The 27,750-nt window shown below is 41.4% G+C and overlaps 4 protein-coding genes across 4 annotated transcripts in view; all 4 read left to right on the top strand.

The window, feature by feature from the left end:
* Positions 1-782: 782 nt before the first annotated feature.
* On the top strand, positions 783-2,215 carry LOC124202563. The gene is made up of 2 exons (XM_046598918.1): positions 783-1,708; positions 1,780-2,215. Exons 1-2 carry the CDS (start codon positions 823-825, stop codon positions 2,163-2,165), a joined length of 1,272 nt encoding a protein of 423 aa, XP_046454874.1. The 5' UTR covers positions 783-822; the 3' UTR covers positions 2,166-2,215.
* A 1,517-nt stretch (positions 2,216-3,732) lies between these two features.
* On the top strand, positions 3,733-5,210 carry LOC124201776 (DCN1-like protein 1). Its single transcript, XM_046598006.1, has 5 exons — positions 3,733-3,891; positions 4,124-4,346; positions 4,416-4,584; positions 4,652-4,865; positions 4,943-5,210. The coding sequence occupies exons 1-5, from the start codon at positions 3,889-3,891 to the stop codon at positions 5,105-5,107; spliced, it is 774 nt and encodes a 257-aa protein (XP_046453962.1). The 5' UTR covers positions 3,733-3,888; the 3' UTR covers positions 5,108-5,210.
* Positions 5,211-5,847: 637 nt separating this feature from the next.
* LOC124201775 (rab proteins geranylgeranyltransferase component A 2-like) lies at positions 5,848-8,572 on the top strand. Its single transcript, XM_046598005.1, has 8 exons — positions 5,848-6,168; positions 6,240-6,619; positions 6,693-6,936; positions 7,018-7,240; positions 7,305-7,502; positions 7,573-7,688; positions 7,786-8,027; positions 8,111-8,572. The coding sequence occupies exons 1-8, from the start codon at positions 6,120-6,122 to the stop codon at positions 8,258-8,260; spliced, it is 1,602 nt and encodes a 533-aa protein (XP_046453961.1). The 5' UTR covers positions 5,848-6,119; the 3' UTR covers positions 8,261-8,572.
* A 4,527-nt stretch (positions 8,573-13,099) lies between these two features.
* The window catches only part of LOC124202378, a 34,926-nt gene continuing 20,275 nt past the window's right edge, over positions 13,100-27,750 (top strand). The window contains exon 1 of the mRNA XM_046598719.1: positions 13,100-13,707. Within this exon, the coding sequence (XP_046454675.1) occupies positions 13,545-13,707 (163 nt within the window). The 5' untranslated portion in view covers positions 13,100-13,544. The remainder of the gene's footprint in view (positions 13,708-27,750) is intronic.

Raw genomic sequence — 27,750 nt, forward strand, 5'->3', positions numbered from 1 at the left:
CTCCCTCAAGGTACCCGACTATCCGACAAACTCAATGTTTCTCAAAAAGCCATATGGAATCTGGCCAACGCTTACTTCGAGGAATTCCGGCGCTTCAAAGATGGACAAGGGCCGAAACCGAAACCCTTTCATCTACTCGTGCACGGAGGACCCGGCACTGGAAAGTCATTCCTTGCCGAGTGCATTCAAGAAGCAGCTGCAGCGCTGCAGTTCACGATGGCCTGCGTCGCTCCCACTGGCATCGCGGCCAGCAATCTACCAAATGGAAGAACGATGCATAACTTCGCTTCGATTCCAATTTTTCACGACAGTCGGAGCTTTCTGCCGAAACTGAACGCCATGAAATTGGCCAACATTCAAGAGCGAGCGCAACATGAAACGATGGTGTGCAAAATCATCGACGAGATTTCCTTCGTCGGACCAGAACTCTTCGCCCAAGATGACTGTCGCATGCAACAAATGATGGGCGACAACCATCCTTTCGGCGGCGTAGCCATGATCATCATGGGAGATTTTAACCAGCTACCACCAGTAGCACCAGCCGAATCGTTGTACGCCGCCCTTCTAAAGTACGTCAGCACTCAAGCTCCCACAAATCCTCACACTGCATCGACCGGGCCAAGCACGCGAGGCGCTCAATTGTTCAGCCAATTCCGCAAAATTGAATTGACTCAACAAATGCGAGCGCAAAACGATCAAGAACACATCGAGTTTCTCAAAAAACTCAGATCCGCATCCAGCGATCCTAAAACAAGATCGATGGACACTATCAATCATTTGAAAGTCATTACCAGAAATGATATTGCGCAAGACCCAACTTGGATGAAGGCCCCTATCGTGGTAACCAGCAACGAAGAGCGCTACCGCATCAACGAACACCAATTGCTGATGCTGGCACAACAGCAAAATTGTCCACGACTCGTCTGGTTTCAACCCATCATCGGCATCGTTGCCAACGGCTTGAACCAGACTCAAACGAATTACCTCTACGCCACGTCACCACAGTTCAAAGGTATCTTTGTAACCGGCGCTCCTGGTTTCCTGATGTCCAACATTAACCCCAGGAGAGGACTTACCAACGGGACTCCGGTCACCTTTCACTCCTTAGTGCTCGATCCCAGAGAAGATCGCCAACGACTCGTGGCCGCCATCACCGAAGGTAACAACGACGACGTAATTCTACAATACAATCCCACCCAGGTCTTGGTCAAAATCACCCACGCCGATCCCAACGACTTCATCAGTCTCACCGCAGTAGAAGGAGAAGCCGTCATCCCTCTGTCGCAAACACACACCAGCAAACCATTCGCTATCACCGTCCTGGGGAAACTCAACAAAATCAAACTGCAAACAATTTCACACGGCGTTGACTGGGGATTTTCCGTCACTCTTCATAAGATACAAGGCCAAACCTGCTCCAAATTAATCGTCGACCTCAACCATAGACCCTTCATGCCGCAAATCACTTTCCCCGGATTCTACGTGGCTGTCTCTCGCGTTCGACGAGCTCAAGATCTCCGCATCATGCCTCTTCAACCCAGTAGCTACAATTTAAAGTTCCTCAACGGGCTACAACCATCCAAAAAACTCATCACTTGGATGAAAGGTTACAATGCGCACGGAGATTGGGATGCCAGACTCATCCCATCTGAATTGCTCGACACGCCGCTGACTACTAAACGCAAAAAAAAGGATACACCAACAACAAGTATTTCAAACTGCCGAATCAATTTCTAATAACTTTATAACAAATGAATTGTTTTTTTCCTTTTTTTACAGAACCTCCCTCAAAAAGCACCAAAACTAAAAAGGCGCCAGCACCACCGAAAAAAATGAAAACGCACGACACAATCAACGTAGGCGCCTCTACTTCCAGTCAACCAACAGCCCCATTACCGCACACTTCTACCTCGTCTTCAATTGAAATGGAATTTCCTACCCTGAGATGTAAAACAATTTCAGAAATCAACGAAGACAATACTTCCCTTTCTCAAGTCATCATCACTAGACCTATTGCACGCAGCGAATCGTCTACAACTTCATCATCATCGTCACTTTACAGTACATTCAACATCAGACATCTGTCTTCAGTAGAATGTCTATTTCTCTTTATGTTCATTCTATGTATTCTGAGTATCATTGGAATGGTAATCTACTTCAACTAATAAAATACTGTACTGTACCCATTCAAAACTCATATTAATAACGCTCACTACTGTATGCATTAATAAGTTTTCGTCACATAAAATAAATCAATAAACCATTTGAAAAACATCACCATTTACGAAACATTCATTGAACCCGAATGTCATCTTATAAAATATAAACTTTTTCATCAATCAGATAAAATGAAAAAAGAAAATGCTTCAACTCCATTTTTCATTACACGTCCATGACCTGATAACTGAAAGAATTCTGTCAACGAATTCACTGAAGTGACTAAATACAAACATATTTTTTTAAAATGAGGAATGTACATTGACAATGTAACATACAGCAACTCTCCTTATTCCAATCCACTACTTTCCTTCTCAATTAAAAAACTTAGAATTTATATACTATAAATGAAATACAAACATTAGCCGCTAGGTGTCAAGACGAAAACTATCAATCGCAATTTTCAGTGCCCTATCTACTTATCTCTAATGTATCATATCCCCTTACAATAAAAAAAATCTAAGAATCCTAATAAATGACAATAATATTAACCGACCTTCAAAAAACCTTCCAATAACAAACAAAAAATTTCTTATTTCAATATATTTCTTCACAATCCATTAAATCGATTCAATCATACCATTCGAGCAAGATTTCAAAAAAAATTTTGTCAATAAAAATTATTAATTGCCAACACCATCTTCCGCCAAAAAAATACAACAAGCCTCAATCATTCAAACATTTATATCATTCCTATCTCTGCAATTCATTACATAAAACATTCCATATTAATGAAAAAAAATAGATTGACTCACCACAGCTTTCATTTAATGTTTATCACATTTCAACATTTCACTTCGATAAAAAAAACAATCTTCATTGCTTTCACTTCATTAAATTGTAACACATAATAATTCACACAACATTAGCTAAACTCATCACAATAATTCATATCACTAATCACTATTCATATCTGACAAAAAACTCACTTTAAAAAAATTCTTCTCACAAAACTGATGCACCAACTAACAGACAAATATTCAACAGCAGCCAATTTGAAACAACAACTTTCCAACTAAGAATCTGAATCAACACTGAATATCTGACTGTAAAACATCAAGAAAAAAAGAAAAACACAAGGTTATACTAAGAATAATGTGATATCAACAGTACTAAGAAAACATCAATCTAAATGAAGAACTAACCAAGGCCACGGACAAAATAACAACCACGAAACACTGGCCCTGCCAAATTTATTTCCTTTCCTCTGATTTTATTCGACACAAGAGGTGCAACAGTGAGGTATAGAATGACAAACAGAGAAAACAATACGAAAACTTAATTTTTAAATTTCCTAATCAAGAAAAAAAACGAAAGGAGACTTATAAAATCTCGAAGGTGCCACAAAGGGGCTTGATTATTATCACTGCAACGAACAAAGTTCATGTGCAGTTATATTTTGACGTTACAATAATTATCTCGAGTTTCTTGACTCAACAATATTGCCAGTACTTCAACCGGTCAACGTTTGCCAGGTGTCAGTTTGAATTGAATTTGGCGCCGTTGTAAACCATCCTTCGTTGATATATACATAGTACAACTTCATATTTGAGCCAGTGGCATTGGTTGTGAATCTAAGTAAAACAAAAGTTGTATTTCTCAGCTTTATCAAAATATCATCTGTTCGAACTGCTGAGACGAATAAAAATAGGATTGACTTGTGTTTATATTATGGTAATATTCATTTATTTTAAAAGTAGAAAATTTAAATTCATTTATTACAGTATCACGCAGTAAACAGAAGAACCTGAAATAATATGATGGTTTCCTTTGTAGAAAGAAATGTTCTACTATTAATACTTTACTTACCAACATATTTTTTACATGTCCGACCTCCTTTTATATCTATTATTTTCTCTGATGTTTTTTTAAACTTCTTTGTGATTATATTTTCAATATTTTCCAGCACAAATTAAGGGGAAATCAAAAAGAGAAGGTTCGTCAGTTCATGGGCTTTACACAAGCCAATGAGAAAACTGCAATTGCTTGTTTGACCCAGCATGATTGGAGATTAGACATTGCATCTGACCGTTTTTTTCAAAATGCTGAGCTATACTTCCGGGATTCCCAGCCTAGGCCTGTCCCTGTAGACTGGAAGAAGATAGAACAACTTTTCGTCCAGTATAGAGGTTAATACGGGTTAATATAAACTGAAATATAATAATTTATTACCATAACCTATATAATTTTGTTTGTAGACTCCAGTGAACATGATAAAATTCTTGCAGATGGAATTATGCATTTCCTTGAGGATTTGGGTTTAAGTCCAGATTCTAGACTGGTATTGCTGCTTGCTTGGAAATTCAAATCTTCTACACAGTGTGTATTTACAAAAGAAGAATTTGTTAATGGGATGACTGAAATGGGGTAAAACTATATAACTTTTGCCTTCTCCAATGTCCCCTGTTAAGAGAAAATAATTTTCATTCCCTAGGTGTGATTCAATAGAAAAATTGAGAATGAAACTACCCACTCTTGAAGCTGAAATTCAAGATGCAATAAAATTTAAAGATGTTTATCAATTCACCTTTAATTATGCTAAAAACCAAGGCCAGAAAGGATTGGACTTGGAAATGGCTATTGCTTATTGGAATATCATTCTACGTGGCCGCTTTAAATTTCTGGATTTATGGTGTTCGTTTTTGCAAGTATGTAGGATGTTCGTTTTAGTTCTTGGGCTCATTCGAAAACTTAATACACATCAATATTTTATTTTAATATTAAGGAACACTACAAGCGTTCTATACCAAAAGACACGTGGAACTTGCTTCTTGATTTTGCCCAGCTGATTAATGATGACCTTTCTAACTACGATGAAGAAGGAGCCTGGCCCGTCCTTATCGACGATTTTGTGGAGTATGCCCGTCCTTTATTAAACCATTCGGGTTAGCATAGTTTACTAAATAGGAGTGTAAAATTTCACCAACCAAGTAATGCTTGCAACAAATGCAAGCTTTGGGACGATGATGGCAAATGTACAAAATTTAAAAATATGTCGCAATTTGTTTTAACAATTTTCTGGTTAAAGTGCTAAGTGTGCTGACTGAAGTATCCCACACATAATAAGTAATGAATCCTAAATGAGTTGAAAAATCCTTCATTTTATTGATTCCTGATTCCTCATGTGTATTTACAAACAAAGGCAATTAGTTTATGCATGATTATGAAAGCAAAGAATAGGAATCGAATCCATAAACATAATTGCGTTGATGATAGGTCATTATATTCTGATTTCGATGGTAATATCCGACATGGTTAGGTAGGTCATTATATTCTGATTTCGATGGTAATATCCGACATGGTTAGGTTCTAATAGATTTTCTCAATCGCCCGATATATTACTTCTTTTTTCTTTGTTCTTATTCCAATAATACAGTGAAATCTATTTTTTTTAACCAACTAAAATGAGTAAAATCAGATTCATCAGTAAAAGTTGTTTTCTATATTTGCAATAGTTTATTTTAAGTAAAATTAAAAGATGAATTAATAATCATAATAGAGCTTTTCTTTTTTACGTTAAACGTTATAGGCCCTATGGACATGAAGGCTACGTTTAATTAATTAATTTTAAAAAATCGAAATAAAAACGCTTATCTATCACCACGTAAGATGTCGTGGCAATACGTGTGTTCTTAATCCAGTAATGTCAGTTAATGTTGACATTTTTTGACGAAAAGAGAGAGTGGAGAGACTAGAGAGGGTCACTTTGATTTCTTTGTGGCAATTGTCGACAAACCGTTTGTTATTGACATTTGACAAGAAACGGAAATCATTTCGTGATCGTGGGCTAGCGCCGATTTTTCAATCCGGTCGTCAAACGAAGTCTGTTGTGGCAATAAATTCAACACATTAGAAAACTCTAATATCGTTATTCCAAGTAAATTCGCGGATTTGAGTTAAAAATGACTGACGATATTCCTTCACCATGTGATTTGCTTGTGATTGGTACAGGTAATTAATAGATACACAAAAAATTTTAAATATCAACACCGAATGAATGAAACAATAGTTTGTCTTCACAGGCCTCACAGAGAGTATTGTTGCATCAGCAGCCTCTAGAATTGGAAAGCAAGTTGTACATGTCGACCATCGGGATTTCTATGGGAGCAATTGGGCTACCTTTTCATTCAACAACTTGCATAATGTATTAGGTGTAAACAAAGGACTTACAGAGTGTATAGAAGAAACTAAAAAAGAAACTTATAGTCTTCACATTGGTTTAAATTCTAACACTGTTCTAAATGTTGTTGAAAAATGGTTCATTTCCGATGAAGATGTGGAAGCAACCATTGATAACCAACTTAGGATAGAAGAAACTAATAATGGAATCCTTAAGCAAACATGGACTAAATCTGAAGTTCTTAAACACTCAAGAAAGTTCAACTTTGACTTGTCACCCAAGGTGATGAAACCATTTCTTTACTAGTTATGTCTTCCTAACTTGGTACATCAATAAAATTTGTATTTCTTTGCAGTTATTATATTCAAAAGGAGAGATGGTAGAAGTTTTAATTAGCTCAGGAATTTGTCGTTATGCTGAATTCAAAAATGTCTCCTGCATCTACACTTATGATAATGTTGAGAGTGGTTTACTTCCTGTACCATGCTCAAGGGCTGATATTTTCAATTCTAAAGATATCACAATGATTGAAAAACGTCTTTTGATGAAAATACTGTCCATGTGTATGGAGTATGAAACAAAGCCAGAGAAGTTTCAAGGTTCTTCTATTTAACACAACTTTATTATAACTGCTGATTATCACTACCGTTAATCTTTTTTTTTTGTTGCTGTTTTTTCAGAGGATGAAATGGGAAATTTTGGAAATTTCCTTGATGCCCATAAAATTCAGGGCAAAGTTAGAAAATATCTCATTGACTCGGTAGCTATGGCTAAAGAATCAACAAATTTCCAGGATGCTGTGAAAAATATTCAGAAGTTTGTCCGAAGTATTGGACGATATGGAAATACACCTTTTCTGTGGACATTGTATGGCAGTGGAGAACTACCGCAATGCTTTTGTAGGTCAGTAATAGGTCATACCATTCTTAAAATACATACAAAAAAATAAAAAAATAATCGAGTCTAGGTGTTCGGCAGTGTTTGGAGGAGTCTACTGTCTGAAGCGTAGTACTCAAAGCATAATAATTGGTAGCGATGGACAGGCAACAGGAATAATGTGCGATAACCAAAATTTAAAGGCCAAGTTCATATTAATAGAGGATTCCCTTAATCCCCTAGCGACAATCAAATCTGGAATTTCCCGCGCTATTCTAGTCACAAACAAGTATGCTGTGGTCTGTCGTATTAACAAACGTAATTACAAATTTTAAATACTGCGATTTTGTCACATGCAGAGCTTTAACCAGCAATGATCAAGCAGTTCTTATTAATCTCCCATCATTGAACGGCAAAGAACCCGTGCGAATTCTTGAACTTTCGGCATCAACCATGGCTTGTCCACAAGGCCTGTGTAAGTTTCCTTTCTCAAAACGCGCCCCATTAATGATCTACATAATCTCCACAAATAAATTTCAAATTTGATAATGATAACATTTTCTTTTAAAAAGACGTGGTTCATTTAATTACGCGCCAAGTTACAACAGCAATTGAAGACCTAAGGGAAGTAATCGATACGTTTTTCAGTACCGGTGAATCTAATGAAAACGAAGCTTTACACAAACCCCAAATTATCTGGTCATTGCATTTCAACATCAACGAGTATGAAAGTTACGCTGACATGTTGCCTTTAAATATGTACTCCAGTCCTGGGCCGAATTCTTCAATGGATTTTGACAACCATGTTATTCAAGTGATTATTATATTTTTTTCTATTGTGTTTAATTCAGTAGTTTCTTACATGATTTGAATGGTGATATTTTGTTACACATGTAGGCGCGGAATATCTTCAAGTCTATGTTTCCAGACGAAGACTTTCTTCCTCGAGTACCTGATCCAGAAGATGTCATATTGGAGGGATCGGCAGAAGAGGTCGTATTGCAGGAGTCGTTAGAAAACCAGGAAGTGCAAAATGTTCACGAATGATAATCGATTAAATTCATTTGTTCGTCAGCCAAGAGATAAATCATACAATAATATGATGGGAAGTAAAACTTTCGTGACATTTTTGTATAGTTGAATCGTTTTAGGAGTAATGATTTATTCCATTGATCATTATTCGCAATCTCTACTGCTGTTCAAAATACTTGTCATTTTTCATTGGTAATTATTTGCATGTACACACTGTTCAATGTGTGATGTCGCGAATGTGTACTCCAGTCCTGGGCCGAATTCTTCAATGGATTTTGACAATCATGTTATTCAAGTGATTATTATATTTTTCTCTGTTGCGTTTAACTCAGTAATTTTTACATGATTTCAATGGTGATATGTTGTTAAACATGTAGGCGCGGAATATCTTCAAGTCTATGTTTCCAGACAAAGATTTTCTTCCTGAGTACCTGATCCAGAAGATGTCATATTGGTTTTTTTCATATTTTGAAAGCCTTGGGTTGGGTGCTGTTTGATTTCCTTGCCATCCCTGTCCGTAAAAACTAGGTTAGTTTGGGTCCGAGCCTTAAGTTTAGGAATACCCCGTAGAGCCTTACGGAAAAGTGGCTAACTATCCTCTTCCCTTGATTGAAAAAAAAAAAAAAAAAAAAAAAAAAAAAAAAAAAAAAAACGGCTTATCCCAACCGTTACGTAAAAGAAAAAAAATAAAGATAAGAAAAGAAAAGAAAGAAAGAAGGGACTATTTTACCTAAGTATTGTGCGAGGGGAGGGGGGAGGGCAATAGTCCAATAGAATAAATACCAAGAGGAAAGATAAAGATTCGAGAGCCTTGCTCTCCGTCCGAGCGTGACCTAGCCGACGATATTGCGTGATGGCTAAGCCGGTCAAATCGAATTTCCCCCATATATAGCGAAGGCTATAAAGCCTCTGGTTGAATATGTATATGTATATCCTCTCGGTTCGCTCTGTCCTTTTCCTTCTTTACTATACAACACGGATATGCGTCTTTGGGGGATTCATATTTCTCTTATTCCTTTCCCTTACTCTTCTATTTTTTGCACATTTCGCGTGAAAGGTTGAACGTGCGTGAAAATGTAGGCATACAAGAATGCCAACTCGTTTGAGTGTAGAATAATTGTAGCATTTAATCTGTTTAGACAAAAGGATGTATAGCTGTTACACAGCAGTGGAGACTGGAGAGGTATTAATATAAAATGCTATGATAAATATTGATAAAAATTTTTGAGTTTAGTCTATACTTCTTCTATTTTATCTTCAGGTCGTGAAAAATTCCAGTTATCTATTATGTTCTCTATTTTGTTTCCTCCGTTTAATGGCAATGGAAAACTATGTTTGGTAGTATAAGAGCTGGTACAGGTTTAAGGCTAAAGCGACCAGCGCTATCTATATCTGCTAGCCTAATTTTGCAATTTCAGTGGTCCATCCTATACCGCGTATGTAATCTGGTATCGCCTTATTTGGATAGCCAATCAAAATCAAAAGCAGCTGAAACAGGTTTGTGGACACCATGTCCGCACTGATGTTGCACCATTGGCATCACTCCTGTACAGGAGCAGATGGCGTGTTGAAGCTCGATTTCACGTCCTCCGCGCGGACGAGCGTGTTTAACCGCTACGCTAATAACGATAGAGGATATAGAACGCAGGCTACTTGGAAGCCTGAAACCACATGGCATGCTATACATTTGCACATATCATCGACGCCAAATCTGTTCACTGATGCGGCATTCCATGCAAGTATGCCGATAAAGCTTCTCGCTCCTACGCCTACGGTTCCAGTGAAAATGGCCAATTTTGGCGTCGGGCTCTGTTGTCTAACATAATCACCAAACAGCCTCTGTAGTAAAACTTTTCTCGGACCGCCCAATCAAAGCAATGGCTATGGTATAGGCCCGTTCATTTCTATAATAAAACACATTATAAAACGACACGCAGCAGAGAGCGTGGAATATCAGTTAACATGGAATCGGCGGAATCAAGATCAGTATTCATTTCCAGTGCTGTCAGCAATATGAATGCTCAAACACTCATCTCGACATTTGTAAACTGTGCTCGGGGTAAGATCGTACGTAACGTACACAATACTTAATGCGCAGCCATCTTTCCACTTTCGCTGCGACTCCGATGTCGTCTTGTAATCAAGAAATTCACAAGTTGACTGACAGACTTCGATCGTCAAAAGGGTGCCAGTGGATACCAGCACAAGAAGCATACATGCTGTCTATAACAACTTTCTTGATGTCGTCATCTTGGCCCGTGTATTTACATAGACACATTTTTGTGAGGCTGCAAACTATATATCGCTATATATTATACGGATACGTCCATGTTCACCGTTCAAAGCTTTGATAATGATACCTCCCTATCAATGTGTGTGATCAACTGATCAACTGATCATGCAAGTCGTTGTCAGAAGTGCGTGTTTAACTGTATAGCCGTGTCTGCAATGTGATGTAGTGCACTGAACAGGGCTATACTACAGACACTACAACAACTTGTAATTTACTTTTCAACGGTCAGCGAACCACAAATATCCAACTTCGAATGGAGAAAACCCAAGCGAAAAGAACTTCAGGTATCGGTGCAATCCGGTGCAATCACCCCGTATTATATCCTGTCTCTTTCGCTCTTTGAGTTTCTTCCTTAAAAACAAGTGGGTAACGAGACAAAACACTGGAGGGTGTCTCGTCGTGTTTTCCGGTGATGAATGGTCATTTATGGTCAGCTAAACACAGATCTGGCACACCTTTAATAAATCGTTGTCAGCATATTGACTCTAAGGGTATACCGTGATTACCGTGTGTTGGTGTTAGCCTGACATCGCTATGTATAGCAGCTTTAAAGGACTACAACGTATTACTATTACCTGTATTATATGCATGCCTGCGCGTATGTTCCAAAAGAAGGATGTCCCGTTAATGTCCCGTGTATGCCGACGATCGCGTTGCGTTCGTCGACTTTGTTAGGGCGTTCTGCCAACTCCCATTTATCGATTATTAAATCCCATTGGTTTGTGGAATGTATGTAATGTGCTGTTGACTACTATATTCAAGGAAAAATCGAGTGAAAACTTCAAGACTAACACAACTGCAATAGTTGGCCACATCATTCGGAAAGAAAATAATCGAAGCTTTATCGATCATCTAAAATGCCTATGCGGGCCTATACACAGCAGCCCCACACGTATTATATGTGCGCATTAGTAACTTATTGTTCTCGCTATTTCGCTCTTCCTCCCTTTTCTTGTTGTGTTTCCCAAGGAAACCTGGACGTCGTCAACATCTGCCACATGGCAAACATGACATTATTATTGTAAGCATCACGCCTTTCCGTCGTGTCGAGTACCTATATGGGAGTTACGAACAAATATGGGGAGGGGGGATTGAACTGACGTCGATGAGGGCAGCGTGGGAGGTAGAACAGGGCGTTAGAGATGACATTACGGACTTATTAGGAAGCCATAACCTTTTGGCAACTTTTAGACGGCCGCGGATGATGAAGTACGAAGGGAAACGGGTAGGAACACCTCAAAAATAGCCTCTAAACGTTATGGATATTATAGGCTACAGCATTACCAATGCACTCTCTGGTTGGCACTGAGACAAAACATTATTTTACACATTAGTTTGGTCTCCCATTTCTCGCTTTATTAGACGCGAGGTTTAAACTTAAGAACGTAGAGAGAACAATTAAATGCAGACATCCAAGACAAGCGGTCTGTTAACTGTTGCACTGTTTATAGTGTTGCAATCGATGATTCATTTCTGTCTTCGTCTATTTCTTAACGCCTTTCGGGAGTATATACGTAGAAAGACAAGGTATATTGATTAAATAGGCGATATCAATCGATAAAGTTGCCTTGGAATGTTCATGCTGCGTTCATCTCTGCATGTATATATATATAGCGCTCTATAGTTCGTTCTCTCTACCGCATGCATCAAACCCTGCATTATGGAACAGTCTGCTTGTCAGCATCATTTATTGGTGAAGCGAAAACCAAATGAGATAAACCCGCACCAGTTTGAATAAGCCACGCGGAACACACACAGCACACACACAAAAAACGATCGTGGAATTCTCACCTATTTATGATAGTGATATTGAAGGTTGAGAAGGAACTGAACAAAGCAACGCTGACAAACTGCCCATGTAGATGGCGGTGAATCTGCCAGGGTGTTCAGCTATTGTACAAGCCTCAAGTTAGTGTGCGTGTGTAATAGCAGCCGTGCGTATAGTGAGTTTAGCCAACACATACGGCGTGATGACGATGAAAATGATCAATAAAGTCAAGCCAAGACAAAGACCGGCGGATCATAATACCTAGTGCCGGCTCTGGGCTGTCAAAACGTTGTTTTTCTTTTTTGACATGGGACGCCATTTGGTTGGATGGTGTGTGTAATATCTGTGTAATATCTGAGTCCAAATATTTTTCCCCGCTAGCCATTGCTGCATCTCGGCTGCCTTTGGTTGTGGGCTCAATTCCCTGACCGCTTCTCGTTTCTTTGCTTTTGCCACGCTCCTTTGTGGATCGACGTGGATGATAGAGCACCAGCACACCAGCACTACCGTCGTCTAGCCTAGCCGTTATCTTCGACGTCATCTTGATCATGCTGTATGGAGAAATCTTCATCGCTGCATGTTGCGCCGCGGCCGCGCCTGGCATCACGCGCTTCGCTTTCGTTTCGCTTTCGCTTCGTCTTGCTGCTGCTTCTTGGGTTGTCGATGTCTCCGCCTTCCCGTGTGGAGTGGAGACGGAAGCATCAGAAAGGTTGGGAAAAGGGACGCCCAGCAAGCTGGATGGCCATGCACCCAATCCGTACCATACATACAGTAGTCCCGTCACCAGTGCTGCCTCGCCGGCTGTCAGTGTTCAGTAGTGGCTCGACCGTGAAACGCGCCGGTACGTCTTACTGTGTCTCTCTCTCGCTCCCATCGTCTCGAAAATCTCGACGCTTATCTCTTCCCACTCGAAAATCACACCTCAGGCAAACCACCAACACTATTCCGTAATTAACCTCCTCCGCACAGCGCTTCGCCCTTGCCATTCACGCGTGCAGGCGGGCCCGCTCGTGCCGTTGGCGTCTATTTGGCAGGGCAGGTCTCTCACTTCTCTGACGAGTTTTCATTCACCAGCAAACAATATCAGCTTCTAGGGTATGTTGCGGATGCTGTATAATGCGCTCCGGTGCGCCATGCAAATAATTTAGACTGCTACTGCTGCTGCTGCTGCTGGTGTCGTTTCGGGATAAGCGGGCGTTGAATCTTCAGTTATCGTCAGTGATGATTGACTTGGAGAAATGACGTGCGGGGTCCAAATCACCGGTCAAATGATGCGGATCTGTTGCTTGTGCTACTGGATTTTGTTTCTAGTGAGCGGCATTACCGTTGTCAGTGCAAAACCGACTAGTGCCCAATCTAACACCCACCGGCATCACGCGGCAAATAATAAAGCCTTCAAAGGTTTGATTTTTCTGCCTCATTTTGATTCTTTCCCTTCTTTCTTTCCTTGTGTGTGATTGTGTCATCGAATCTTCCATTGTACTTCTATATTCGTTAGAAATCGGGTCAAAGCAACAAGTCAATTGGTCATTTCCTTGCCATTATGTGTGGCTGCAAATGTGATATCTGTGATGAGGTTACATATGTACACATTTGAATGTTACCTATAGTATGCTATCGGTGGCTAATACAGAGATCGCCAGGCTATACGAAACACGAAGCTACTCGTGGCGACTATCAATCTAATCAATCAGGATATTCCATACTTGTTCATCCTGAATAGACATGCAGTATAGCTGTCGGTTATTCCGTAATTGAATTCGACATCCAATTTGGATTGAATGCATCCTATATGATGTCCCTTTCTTCTGTGTCAATTCTCCCCCCCCCCTCTAACCAGTCGACCACCGGTAGTTAGACGTCATCTCTCCATATATATTGGAAACATGCCGACATAGACTCGAAGCCCGACTCTGTGATAGGAGACAATGTACACGCACCATCTCATCGAACGTGTATAGGCCTAAATCAAATTGATGACGCACTTTAATTTCATTTCGTGTTCAGAAATAGTAGCACATTACCAACTTTTTTTCCGTTTGAGAATTACTTTTTCTTAATATGCGATTGATTCGAAGTCAGTGTGTTGAAGAATGCAAAGTTTAGAATTCCTGCCTGCGCATATTGTTTCCGCGTAAATGATCACAAAAGAAAAACGTAAAATTGAACTTTTTACGTTTGTAGGGATGCTAGGAATGATGGGAAAAGCCAAATGACTCTAGCATTTAGCTATTTAGCATCACGACTATACCATCTATGTTTTACTATAACACTGTATCTTTCTATGAAAATGCCTTATAGGCCTACAGACTGCCTGTGTGTCTGGCCTAGGTGAATCAAAACTGGCTGCATGTTAATAATGCGTAGTACATCCTCGAGGGTGGAATTTTTGGCAGATGTTGACGTCAAAATCCAGGATATATAGGTCTATTAGGATACAGTCCCGCGTGAATTCAAATGCCTCTTGTGCTTTCTTTTAATAGAGTGCTGATGCGTCGAAAGAAATGATGCTGATGAAAACGGGAAGCTCTGCGGAACTTGTGGAAAGGGCGCGAACGAATAAGACAATAATAACGTACCTCATCAGCTGAGTTATAATTTTTTTTTTTTACTGACGAGAAAAAATACGAGCGTTTATATAATAGCTTCGACAGCTGCAAGAAAATATACATAGGTGTAACCATACAGCCAAATGATGTTTGTTATTCTTAAACATTTTTCTTTCAAGCGAGAATAATATGGCGTATTATGGTAATCATTCTCTTGCTGATGCAAGCCTGTGTGTACTCTGTAAACTCTGCAAACTAAACTGAAACTTCCCACCTAATAGGTGACGAATTCCTAAAACTAGCTTAATTGGTAGAAACTTTAAATAAGGACATATCAACTCTATGACAGCCATTTAAAGTGTTTTTTTATACGAATTAAATTTATTCTAATATGTAGGTTAGACCGATCAAAAGAATTAACCAGCTGCTCGGCTCAAATGAACAACAATCGAACAACAAATTTCTCAGGACATCTCGTATAAAGATATGATGGTTGATGGATCATTTAATGATAGTCACATGATTTGTCAAACAATTACGGTGCATGAGGCAAATCCCCTTCGAAATAAAAGAGGAAGAATGAAACGAGAACGTGCAAATTTATTGAATTATGATTTTAAAAAAAATTATTAATAATAATTCCGTTCGGGTGTTCTACAAACAAGTGGAAGGGGTTTAAGGCATGCAGCAATTGTTTGTTATATAGCAAATGTACAGTATGGTGTGGGTGTAATAATGCAGGCCTATATAACTTAACTCCGCAATTAGTGCGCTCAATATAAACCCCAGGAATATCGGGAGCAAAGCCTTGGTACAAGTACAACTGTCACAGGAAATTCGAGCCTAGCCCAGCCCACAGTGAGTAAGCTTGCATGCGATTATGCGAATGCGAAAATATGCCTTCCTATTCCGTCATCTACGGATAATTTATGCGGATAATTTCTTCCAATTCTTGTGTTCGTCTCTTTTGTGTTTTTGTTTCTGTTCACGTTCATTCCTTAGAGATTTGCGTTGGCGTTTCCCTTCGCTTTCCTTATATTCGTGAGTACCGCAGTTAACTTTTGACGACTGATGACGCATCTACTGACGCATCCTGCTGGCTGAGAGAGGACTCACTTGATTTAATGACAAGAAAAAAAATTAACGACTCGTTTCCTGCGAGCCTATACGTACGGTACCTATACGTACCAGGCTTTATGAATTTTCCTATTTTTATTAAAATGGTTAATCGTTTCACGGCGAACGTCATCGCCCTCAAGTGTACGAATTTCTCATTAAATGATGTCGGGTCACGCAAGGCCGTCGCCCACAAACATCTCAAAAGGCGATATCAGCCAACAGTCTAAATAAGCATTCAAACTTATTTTCTTGGTATAATACCTTTTTATAGGATCGTATTATAGGTTTTCGCCTCTAGTACGGAGTTTGGAGACGTTATACAGTAGCTATTTGCTACTTATTCCGTAGTATATAGGCTCCTACTACACGTCTCATCTTTTATCTCGTGGAAATTCTAAGTCTCATGCGGGCGGGCAAAAAAAGGAAAAGAAAGGTTGCAGCGGAGAGAGCGCGAGCGTCTTGTGTATAAATTAGCGTCAGTTGGCGTTACCACGCACTCCAAGTCTGTCATGGAGTTACCCTTCGTAATACCGATACTCTTTCCTCTTTTTCCCGTCTCCAGCATCGAGAAGAGGAGAAAAAAAAAGTAACAAATTCTTTGCCCAGTAATACACGCCATGCACTGTGCACTCTCTGATCTCGCCGGGTCCGCTCTAACATCTCTCCCGCAGTCCTGACTCCTGCCCGTCTTGTCAGTAAAGTGGCACTGGCGTTTAGATCTATAATAGAGTATTAGGAGCCCGCCTAATATCTATATCAGCTTATGAAAGTCCCGTGTTCCTGTGTCGTCCACCGCCATCCATGGCAGCGGCAGCGTGATGGATGCCGTCTATCCTCGTCTGTATACCAGCATCGCACAGCGTATAACTAAGGCACTGATGCTGCTGGTATCCCCCAACGTGATTCGTTTCGTGATGGCATATGAGTTGCTGTTTAGCGAGAGGTTGTTTTCTCTCGCCGCCTTCAATAGTTTTCCCTCGATGTTGTCCTGGCTGAAGAAACAAGATTGCCACGTCACTTGTCCGTTCAGCTCACAGGCTCGGCAACATCACGCTCACGCATTTTCGGTTCGGCTCTCTCTCTCTCGCCCCACCCCTCCCTTTAGACTCGATACGGCACAATATTAATATATGTGTGTCCCGTCGGAAGGCATGCAGGGGGGTGGTGGGGGGGGGGGGGTCGGGTGGGCATGGGGCTGATTGATTTCATATCACAGGACTCGGCTAGTGCTGGTGCAGGGCAGGCAGGCCGGGCCCTATTGACATTCCGATAGCGTCGCCCCACGGCCCCAACGTGAAAAATCCCCAACTGTCTAACAATCCGACGTAGGCTAGTCAAAACCATGCAGGACTGAGAGCTGATGCCTCGTACTTTTTTTTCTTTCTTTCTCCCTTATCCTTTTGTGGTGCAGCTGCGATATGGGTTGCGACAGGCTTGTGTGTGTGTGTGTGCTGATCAAAGATCAGCACAACTCTCTTTTTCCCTTTTCGCTCGCTATTGATTTACATTCTTTCCAGAGTTTATTCATGTTATTTATTCATACCTTATGGAACCGAAAGAAGAAATCAGTTTGTAAATTGCGTTCTCTTATTCCATTCCGAACGAAATAGCTGGATTATATATTTGAATGTTATTCAATCACATTCTCAGGGATGAAAAGTCAGTTGCTGGAGGTGGAACTGGATTAGCTTTAACTCTATTGATAGGATGCCACGCACGAAAACAACAGACCAAAAACATTTTTTTGAAAATTGGATAGCCTATACACCAACTACAATAACAATACTGACAGACACTTGAACTCTTTCGTTTGGCTAGGTAGGCCAGGCTTCTACTCCTCTGATCCGTTAATGATGTGCTGTATACAAGACTCTGACGATACTCGCGCACGCATAGTTTCCCCTTGACAAAATTAATCATTCGAAAGCTTTAGAACTCTTCGTAGCTGTCTTTCACGTTCGTCTCACTGGGGAGCGGCGGGCCGGGGGTGAGCTCTAACAACAAAGAACAAAGTCCAGCTATTGCACCAGCAACACCAGTTAGACTAATACACTGACACAGGACGTACAGTTACGTCTAAAATCCAATGCTGCACGGAAATGTGTTTGGTCTCGGCGTCCTGCCATCCTCGCATTCCGTTCATCACACAGCGGAGCATAATCACCACTTGAGTAACCTGAACTGTCTTTCAGATCTACTTACGGTACAAGAAGATGATGATGCACCTAACTTTCAGTGGGGAATTATGAATACTGGTGTACAAGTTAACGACCCAGTTTAACCCTGTTTTCCTGTGTTAATACCTACGTATGATAGTAGTACAACTCACTATATATGTACACAATATAGTCGATTCAACTGAGAAGTGGAGTTGCCGAGGGAGTTGCATTGTATGTTATAGAAATCCTCGTAGAAATCGAATGTTTGGGAGGACAAGAGACACAAAAATAGCAAATGAGATTATCGATTGTAACGTGGAGTACATATTATATTATACATCGGTAATAGCTTGGCATTTCCGCTATTCACAATAAAAGCTTATCCTATTGTAATCACGGTTTAGCGTACAATGTCTAGTTTTCGTTCTTATTTATCTGTTTGCCGTGTGTATATAGTCACCGACTCACTACGGTTCACAAAATTACGGCACAACGTTACGCTACACGATACTTGAAAAAATATAGACCTAACACGATAGACCGCGATCGATAATGGATTATTGACGACGTATTATATACCTCGGCACTGCAGTAGAGACTTAGGAAAGGAATCAGGAACAATGGGACTCATCTCAGTTGCACGCGCACCTCGTCGCCGTTAATATCTTCGCTTGAAACATGCTGATAGACTAGCAGTGGGTAATACTTGAACGGTTGAACCTACTACTGCCGTCTTACGATTTTCAGATCGTCACATTATACGTATCGATGCGAAAAATCATTTGATTCTCTAATGCGTTTCCAGCAGTATAAAGAGCAAGTACCGGTACTGATTTTGGCTTGACTAGACAGTGTAATGGCTGTTGAATGACACCGATAATGACATGCCTCGAGGCATAACTATGTATTCTTTTTTTTTTTTTTTTCTTTTTTTTACTACTCAGTGAATCTCGAGTGGCTTTGGGGTGATGTAGTGTGTTTTGCATTTATACACAGGCCTGTGCACATACAACTTCACGGATGCTTCGAGCCAAAGAGAGTTGGGCATTATAGTAATGCTTGTGCAAGACTTACTTTTTGTCAAGAAGATGATATATGGCGTGGAGCGAAACCAAATCAATACTCAGTATTATAATACTGGCATTTATGGTTCTTTGCTTTATGTTATTTTCCTGTTTTGGTGTGTCTGTTTACTTACGGTTTCGCTTTTTTTCCGACGATGAGCCGCAAATGAAACAGTTGCTCTTGACTGTTTTCGTCTCTTACGTATAGCACGGTATAGCAGTTCGTCAAGTCTTAATACGCTGCATTACCCGCCGCTCGAGTAGTGCTGCACATCCTGTTTCTCCGGCAGTTAACCTTCGGCTGTTTTGTTTGGGCTTTTGTTTTTCTTTGTTATGTTTTCCAAATTCCCGCACATCTAACATTTTTAACGAGTGTTTTTACTCCGTTAATACATCGATCTACCGTCTACCCCGTTAGATTGCTTGCAGCTTGCAGGGGAGGAAAACAAAGTTTGATGGGAATTAATCGCCGGCTAGATTGGATCATAGTCAAATTCACGTGCAGGTCGACTGGTCGATATTAGTGACAATTCACCAGGAAAAAAAAGGGGGCGTCAGCTCAACGCCATATTCGCCGTATAGATGCATGCGAGGGTGTGTAATGGAAAGCGTATAACACTACACAGTATGTGGCCTGCTGCTCTGCACTCCTATCGATCTCCAAGATGGAATGGAAGAAGAAAGATCTCCTATTTTTGTTTGCTTTTCTTTTGTCTTCTAATTACGTGATGGCGCCAGAATGAAGTGACAGGTCACGATACACGTCTAAGATTTCGGTCAAAAGAACGATCTCTTTTTCGACCCCGGTCAGACTACACATATAGGCTACACACAGCCGTTCATGTCGACATCTAAAAGTACAAAAGGAATATAAGAAGTCACTGTTTTTATCTTTGAACCCCCTTGTCCGGTCGGTGATTTCCCTCTGCGATTCGAGCGCACGCGATACTTGTTTCCCCCAAATGCATACTGTATAACGACGGACGTCCGCTCTTCTTGAGAATTTCTTCTTTCTTTTCTGTTTTATTATTTTTTTTATTCTAACGGTCACCCGGTTGGTTCTGGCTGCACTGTGCTCCGTGTGCTCGTTGGGTGCAACTTCAAAGTTTCGTCAGACGCTTCGGCTTCTCGTTATTCATGGTAGTTAGTCACAATCTAGTCTATTATATAGTTATCGTTATCGACTTGTATATAGTGACGACTTGGCGAGCAAGGCGACGATGAGAGCGACGTAGCAACGCCAAGATGAAAATAAATAAAGGTTACCTAAACTATTGTCAGAAACTCGAATGTTGAAGGACACCGTACTTTTTATCCAAAAGACGTTTCTATTGACGTTTTCACGCGGCCAAAGCAAAGAATATAAGTTGAACAGCAACGCGAATTACCCGAGGAATTACCCGTTTTCTCCATTTTTCTTTCGTTCTTTCTTTCTTCTTTTATTGTGTTGCACAACTGTATTTTGAGGCGTCATTCGATCGTCCTTTTCTTCCGTCAATTGGTGCATTGAAAAATCCCATTGTCGAACAAAAGTTGATTATCAAGAGTTATACTACGTATATTAGGTGCACAGTGAAGGACACACTTCATGCGGGAGAGATAAGAGTTTCGCTTTGGCTCCAAGTTGCTCATAATAGTCAAGCAACTGGGTCTGCCGTCACTGACTAGTTCTACAGTTCACACGTACACACCGAGAATGGGGTATTATTTGTTGACGCAGGAGTTGCCCATCGCCTTTGCCCCCCCCCCCCTTAAATAAACTTTTATGGCGTATACACGTTGGAAAGTGCAAGAAATCTCGAAAAGAAAAAGAAACAGAAAAAAAGGATGAAGAAAAATAATACTCGGATGAAGTACCATTTATGGGAGCAACTGAACGGGCAGATTAGATACCGTATAGGGGAGAGTGATGGGTGCACTAGCGGTCGGTGGCTATGAGAGGGTTGCGCGCCCGCCGTCTAAAGCTAAATACTTGACGCAATACGGCAGCGACGGTCCGACCGACCGACTCCCGACACCTACACGCGATCTCCATTTGTAAAGCCGGAGATCTGGAAAAGTGTCACTTTCTTTTATGCCGTGTCTTCTAAATGATCCCTCTCCTTCGTGGCACGAAATGCATTTTTTAAGACTACACGCAGTCGAAGTTACTAACGAAATATACGTATATACACACTGGAGCCTTATAATAGTAGTCGCTTTTGCAGTCGGAAGTATTATATAATATATAAGGCCTAGATCCTTATTCTCTTCTCTTTTTTGGTTTTTTGTTTTTTGCTTTCGCTCTTCGTTCCATGGCATCAGCTTTTCCCTCTATACATGTGAAACCTAACTGATTCAGATGTTTTTATTTTTAAGCTGGACGGTAATGCCGAAGCACGACAACCCCCCCCCCCTCGGGCGAGTGTGCGTATATACATGTGGCCATGTAGGCCAGCAATGCATTGCATTCATCACGATAGCATTTATCATTGCAAAGCTAGGCTCCAGTTTCATTCTCATCAGTATGTACAAAGTTAAAAATAACTCTTTCGTTCCTGAAGGATAGATTTCTGGATTGCACTTGGTTGGATGAAGCCCTCCTCGAGGCAGGAAAAGCAATGCTTTTTAGATTTCAGTATTTTTCTTCTTTTTTTTTTTTTTATTTGCCCAGCTGCTGCTCAGATTTCTGTTGCTCAGGATATTTGCGTGTCGCTGTCAATTCGTGGACATGATCGTCCAAATAAAGTTGACGAGTCAAAGAAAACGAAGGATCCCGATTAATCGCGAATGTTATACCGCGTGCGGCTTGCCGTTCAGTTCAGTTCAGTTGGCTAGAAGAACGTATTGCTGTGCTGGCACTCGGGAGTTGGTAGAGAAAGAGGCCGTGCAAGAACAAAGACCATACCACTTCTGCGTGGACAAACGGATACTCGGACAGCCAGCCCGGCCGTCGTCATAAGGCACGCGAATTGATAGCGAGGTGACATGCTGTCTCTCTTTCTACTTGGCTAGTTTCTTTTATTGTTTCTCATCGAGCACAACGTCTACCGACATACAACCGGCCGTCCAGTTCGGTGTCCCATTTTTCTCAAACGGAACATAGCGAGCCGATCGCAACAATCTTATATATATAATCACATTAATTTGACATATAAGAATTACAATTTGAACTATAGTTAGTTCATTATACGTAGCTAGGCTTTCTTGCTGCCATGGGACTGTATTATATAAATAGCGGAGGAAGCTATTAAATAACAGTTGAAATAGGCCTACATTTGAAACCTTCATTTTTGACTGAATTTCGTAAAAATAGTTAATTTCGATTTCCGTTCAAATGTCGCAAATAACGCAAGAAAAACTTAAAATATACTTTGATATCGCGTTTCGTCTAGTTCAAAAACACCGCAATATGGTGTAGATAAAAAAACAATAATAATGATAATAACGAAAACTGGTTCAATCTAAATTATTTAGTCTGGAAACCGTGGGAGAAAGTGGGAGTGGAATAGTTTTGGTATTGACCTCGACGTCATCATGCATGCTTCTTCTTCTCATGTCAATTATACATAATACAGTCGCCCGACAGTCCCTTTTAAGCGGATGTCGCTCTTTGTTTCACTTTTCGCTCCGCGACTGAAACTTGTTCGGTTTTGAGACTAAATGAGACCATTGAGATGCAGGAAAAATCTAAATTTTTTAGTAAACTGTCCTGCGCCAGTAGCGCCACCAACAGCCGCCAGCTCTTGCCTCAAGTTGGACCTGCAGGAAAAGCGAGTGCCAAATGAAAAATTCCAGGAAAAGCGCAGTCCAGCATACACACACACACACACACACACTACGCTCGAGGAAATCAGAGTAGGCCTTAGGAGAGACCGCAAAGCGAGTGGACTGCGCCACGGAAAGCTTTTAGCCTATAGAACCTTTGGCGAGAGTTTTCCCGTAGAACATTTGTTTTCCTTCATTGTTTGTTTTTGTTTCGGATTTCCCATTTTTTTTATTTTTTGTTAATATTTTTCTTTTTCCTTTTTTCTTTTTGCCAATGCGTTATTGAGCCACGATGACAAAGCTATTTAATAAATCTAAAGTCATAGACTCATATTGTTGCATTAGTCATATTGTATGCACGGCGCGGACATGTAATGGACTCGATATTTCATAACTCCGCTATATTGTGCTATATAGGTGCTCTCTGGTGGTGGCTGCTGGTGCTCCAAAGGGGGCAAAGCCCTTACAGATATTACGCCGTTATTCCTTCTTTCCTTCTTTCCTTTTCCCTTTCCCCCTTTCCCATATGAAATAAACGGAAAATAGGATGAAATATTACACAACAGCTAGAGAGCATTAGCCAAAAGGAGAAAGAGGTTGAAATGCGTTCAAAAGAAACAGAGAAAGAAACAGCAGAGAAATGCCATGAATATGAGATGACTTTTGAAAAGAGTTTGAAAACCTCTTTCTCTGTATACGAGTATACGAATGCTGTACGACTGTACGTGTGGTTGAACCGTTGAAGTGAGGTGGCAAAAGCAAACGACGAGAGATTCGGCCCAGCTGGGGCGAGAGTTTTGGCTGGCGTGCGCGGTGCGCCAGCAGCAGGGCGAAAAGCGAAAAGCTTGTTCAAACACAGGCGGGTAAAAACAACAACGGGCCGACGCCCGACGGTGGCAGCAAACAACAGCCATCAGCCTATCATCGAATAGCTTCCATGTCCATGGACTCGGCGCTCATGTGGCCGGGAGCTATAGGATTTAGTGGCGACACAACGAAAGGCCGGCTGCGCTCAAGTCAATGGATATAGAGGAGCGAGAGGGAAAAGCGAAAAGGTATACAGAATATGGCGAAAAAGGACACCGGCCAGCCGGTCAATGATGGCCGGCTGGTGACTTGACAGTGCCCAACTGTTATTTACCGGGAGTGTCGACATTTTGGCGTGTGTGGCACATGACGAAACGTCAAAAAAAAGGGGGGAAAAGCTGTAACTTGAGGGACCAACCAACCAAACTTGAACGACAACACGCACGCAAAAACGAGGTCCGCACCGAATAAACTAGTGTAGCCGGTCGTGTAGACACACAGAGCACACACACCACCACCAGTCCGACTAACCAAGTACAGCCGTAGTATAGCGCGCCAAGCAGTAGGAGCCCATTTGCCATCCATGCAGGGGATCGATCGGCCATCAGTCGGCGGAGATATATTCGGCAATACCGTGATTCGCTGTCGTTGGCACGTTTCGGTTCCGATGGGACGACGACGACGACGACGACGTGCTGGCACACTATCGTCAAAGTCCATGTTCAACTTTTTCCCTTTTATTTGATTTGATTTTTTCTTTTGATTTTTCTGCCATCGATTCGTTTTCTGCTAGGTAGATAGGAGCTTAAGCAGCGAATCATCATTTCTGCTAGCTACCTCGGTTGCATGTAGGTCAGCTTCTATACGTACATGTTCGGCAGTATTGCAGAAGAGATGAGACACGCCATTGAGTTGCCGGACCGTCGCGTCAGATTCTCGTGTCTAATAATGTTTGCTAGACATTTCAGGAAAATGCAGTCTCTAGAAAAGAGACTTTCGTAGACGATGAAGAGTGGATTGCAAGTCTAAACGCTGTAGGCCTAGATGCTGTAGGAGTCGTCTCCACTTCACTTTTGTAGAGTGTACGATGATGAAGGTTCAACTTGAAACGCATCTACTCTAAGCTAGCGCACGGGTTTGTATGAGTTGTTGGACGGACGCAAAGGGCAAAAAGGAAAGACATCATTGAGCATTGGACTGGGCTGCAGTTATACTGATATACTTGTACTATAGCGCATTCTACTTTTAACTCTGCTCGCCTAGCTCTCTCTCTCTATCTCTTTCCTCTTTGTCACGTTTCCCAACTCAATCCGACTCGCAAACAGCCAACGGGCCAACCCCCCCCCCCCTTCCCAACTCCGCTCTCTATATAGTCTATAAGTCTATACCTAGAGACTAGAGAGATCTACTATGTGTTATAACTCCAAGGATCACGGTCAACTTTGGTCAGGGTGCTAGGTGCATGGTCTGATTCAGATAGTACTAGGCTACCAGGAGATATATTATTGAAGTCGCTCGGCTATCGCACGAAGCCCGACGCGAAACTTGGCCATCACAGCGTGACGATATAGCCTTATAGGCTATATCGTCCAGCTTTGATTCCGACCATAGTGCGCAGGGCAATCATTTCCCTTTTGTCCTTTTGAGGAATCACATTTGTCAATCAACTTGGACCTTATATTGAGATATTGAATATGAAGTAGCTACATAACAGTCATCCTGTCATTGCAAAGGATTCAACAAATACACAAGGCCGCAAAAACGGCAAAATAAAAATACTACGGACGGAGGGAAAAAGTCCAGCCAAAAAGAAAACGAAGAAAACGCACAAGGGGGACGAGAGAGGCTGAAGGGAGAGAGCCTGAAAGGAGAGAGCTAGCTAGAGACTACCGGAGAATAGAAACGAGAGATAGGGGAACTGGGGAACGTGATTTGATGTCTGTGACCGTTGGAGAGGGGCTTCTCAAGTGGAATCGGCAAGGTATATGGCATTTGCCGGCTGGCTAGTCTGATCACTAGCCGTGACTCTGACTTCCTATCTCAAATCTCGTCAAGACTCGCGCGCAAAGTCGAGATTGGGTGCCGCAGCACCATATGCCTGCTGCCAGCCGCTGCTGCTTGCGCCCGCCATGTTAGACGGGAGAAAATTCTTGGGAGTTGCGACTAATATGTTCTGTGGCGTAGATGCAGTCGTTGTTGCGCGCCAGCAGTCAGGTGTAGTGTAACGAACGCTACAAATGAGGGGTGTCGAGGCTGGCCTCTACATTTTCCTTTCGTGAAACGCTTCACTTCTTTGCCAGCGCTCTGGCCGACTCTGGCCCAGCATCTTGTTTTTGGGGAGTCTGCAAAAGAAAGAAATCTCGGCGTCGTCTTCTTGTATGCAACGGCTCTTGTAAAAACGATGCTGTCGCTCGTTGGGAACGTTGTGCAACATTTGGCATTTGCTACCATCAGCCATCCGTGAAACGTTCACCATAACTCCGCCCTTTACGTTCCCTCCTTCCCGCAGCATCCGGCAGCAGGCAGGCAGCAGCAGCAGCAGCTTCCTATTGACAGAAATTGTGGCTCACTTGGCTCACCGCGTTTATTACCGTGTGTTATATGTGTGTATATTTGAAGGCGTAGGGAAACTGGCGTAAAAAAGGTAGAGCATTATAGACGGAAGACTCACCGCGCAACACGTAGGCGGTTTCGGTAGCGTAGACTTTTTAATGAGGCGGAACATGCATACGAGTGTATAATATCAATCATTTCCAAAAGTGTATATATACTATATTTCCCACATCCTAGCCGTGCCACCCGCCCAAGGGGTCCGCAACTCAAATTTACTACAATAAAAAAGGTAAAAAAGCAAAAAAAAGTGAAAAAAGGAAAAAAAAAGGAAATTTACTTTACGTGCTAAAAGAAGGGCGCGCGCGAACGAACCCCCCCTCCTCCCCATCCCCTCCCTACCCTTTTATTTTCTCTTGAAGGAAAGCCTATCTCACAAGTAAAAAAGGAAAAATAAAGCAAGGAAAAAGTAAAAAAAATAAAAAGTAAATTTGAGTTGCGGACCCCTTGCACCCGCCCCATGCATGCTTGCTCTCTCATGTCAGGAAAATAAAACATGAATGTTAATGCATACAAATATGCGATGCAATCGAGTCCAACAAACCAGCCATGAAGAACTTGGACTTTTTGGAAAACATCAACTCAACTTTCGGCTATTTATGTATGCATCAGCCTTTCGGATTCCTAGAACAAAAGATGCATCACTTTTATTAGATGACACAAACTTTTTTCTTCGTGGCCATTGATTGCTCACTTCCGGCGATGCTTAAAATAGGATCAAAATTATCACAACTTTGATATGCTTATTTCAAATCAACATTTGATTGCGTCTGCCTGCATACAACTGGAAAAGCAATAAGATTCGATTATGGGTCTGGTTTTGTTCAGGACTGGGCCTACTATATGAGTGTTCCGCTCTTCTGCTTCCCTTTTTTATTTGTTGTATACTAACGCGCCGATTCTATTAGCCCGTGTCGAATGGCTTCAGCAATCAAAACATCAACAGCAGCTAAGAAAATAACAGCAATTGACGGGATGACGGGGGCAGATTGGCAAAACTTAACGAATCATCATTCGACAACCCCCAACTTTTCAGTCCATATTCCTCCGTTGAGAGGGAGAATAGAGCGGCGGAGCTAGAAAGATAGCTGCTGGCTGGCTGGCTGGCTGTATCAATATTTGTTGGCTGATTTGCCTCATTTTCTATTCTGTTCACAGGACACAATAAAGCCAGCGGACGTATATATACGGACTCGGAATGGTTTATTTGTAAGAAAAAGAGGAAGAGACGGGGGGGGGGGGAATTTTTTTGAAAGCCGTCGATAATGTTTCTGTTATGCGCTCGATCGATAGAAAGTGATTCAGCAGCAAATGCGATGACAGCTTCAAAACAGGGTTTTTTTTATGGGGCGGTCTTTTTTTCTCTTTCTCTTTTGTCTTGTGCGGTAC

The sequence above is a fragment of the Daphnia pulex genome, chromosome 9 (genome assembly GCF_021134715.1).
Source record: "Daphnia pulex isolate KAP4 chromosome 9, ASM2113471v1".
Classification (NCBI taxonomy): domain Eukaryota; kingdom Metazoa; phylum Arthropoda; class Branchiopoda; order Diplostraca; family Daphniidae; genus Daphnia; species Daphnia pulex.

Coding starts and splice junctions, on each gene's coding strand:
- LOC124202563 (XM_046598918.1), top strand. CDS start 823: ATGAAGGCCCCTATCGTGGTAACCAGCAACGAAGAGCGCTACCGCATC. Junction 1,709..1,779: donor AAAGGATACACCAACAACAA/GTATTTCAAACT, acceptor CTTTTTTTACAG/AACCTCCCTCAAAAAGCACC.
- LOC124201776 (XM_046598006.1), top strand. Junction 4,347..4,415: donor ACTTTTCGTCCAGTATAGAG/GTTAATACGGGT, acceptor TTTTGTTTGTAG/ACTCCAGTGAACATGATAAA. Junction 4,585..4,651: donor AATGGGATGACTGAAATGGG/GTAAAACTATAT, acceptor TTCATTCCCTAG/GTGTGATTCAATAGAAAAAT.
- LOC124201775 (XM_046598005.1), top strand. CDS start 6,120: ATGACTGACGATATTCCTTCACCATGTGATTTGCTTGTGATTGGTACA. Junction 7,689..7,785: donor GGCTTGTCCACAAGGCCTGT/GTAAGTTTCCTT, acceptor TCTTTTAAAAAG/ACGTGGTTCATTTAATTACG. Junction 8,028..8,110: donor TTGACAACCATGTTATTCAA/GTGATTATTATA, acceptor TTACACATGTAG/GCGCGGAATATCTTCAAGTC.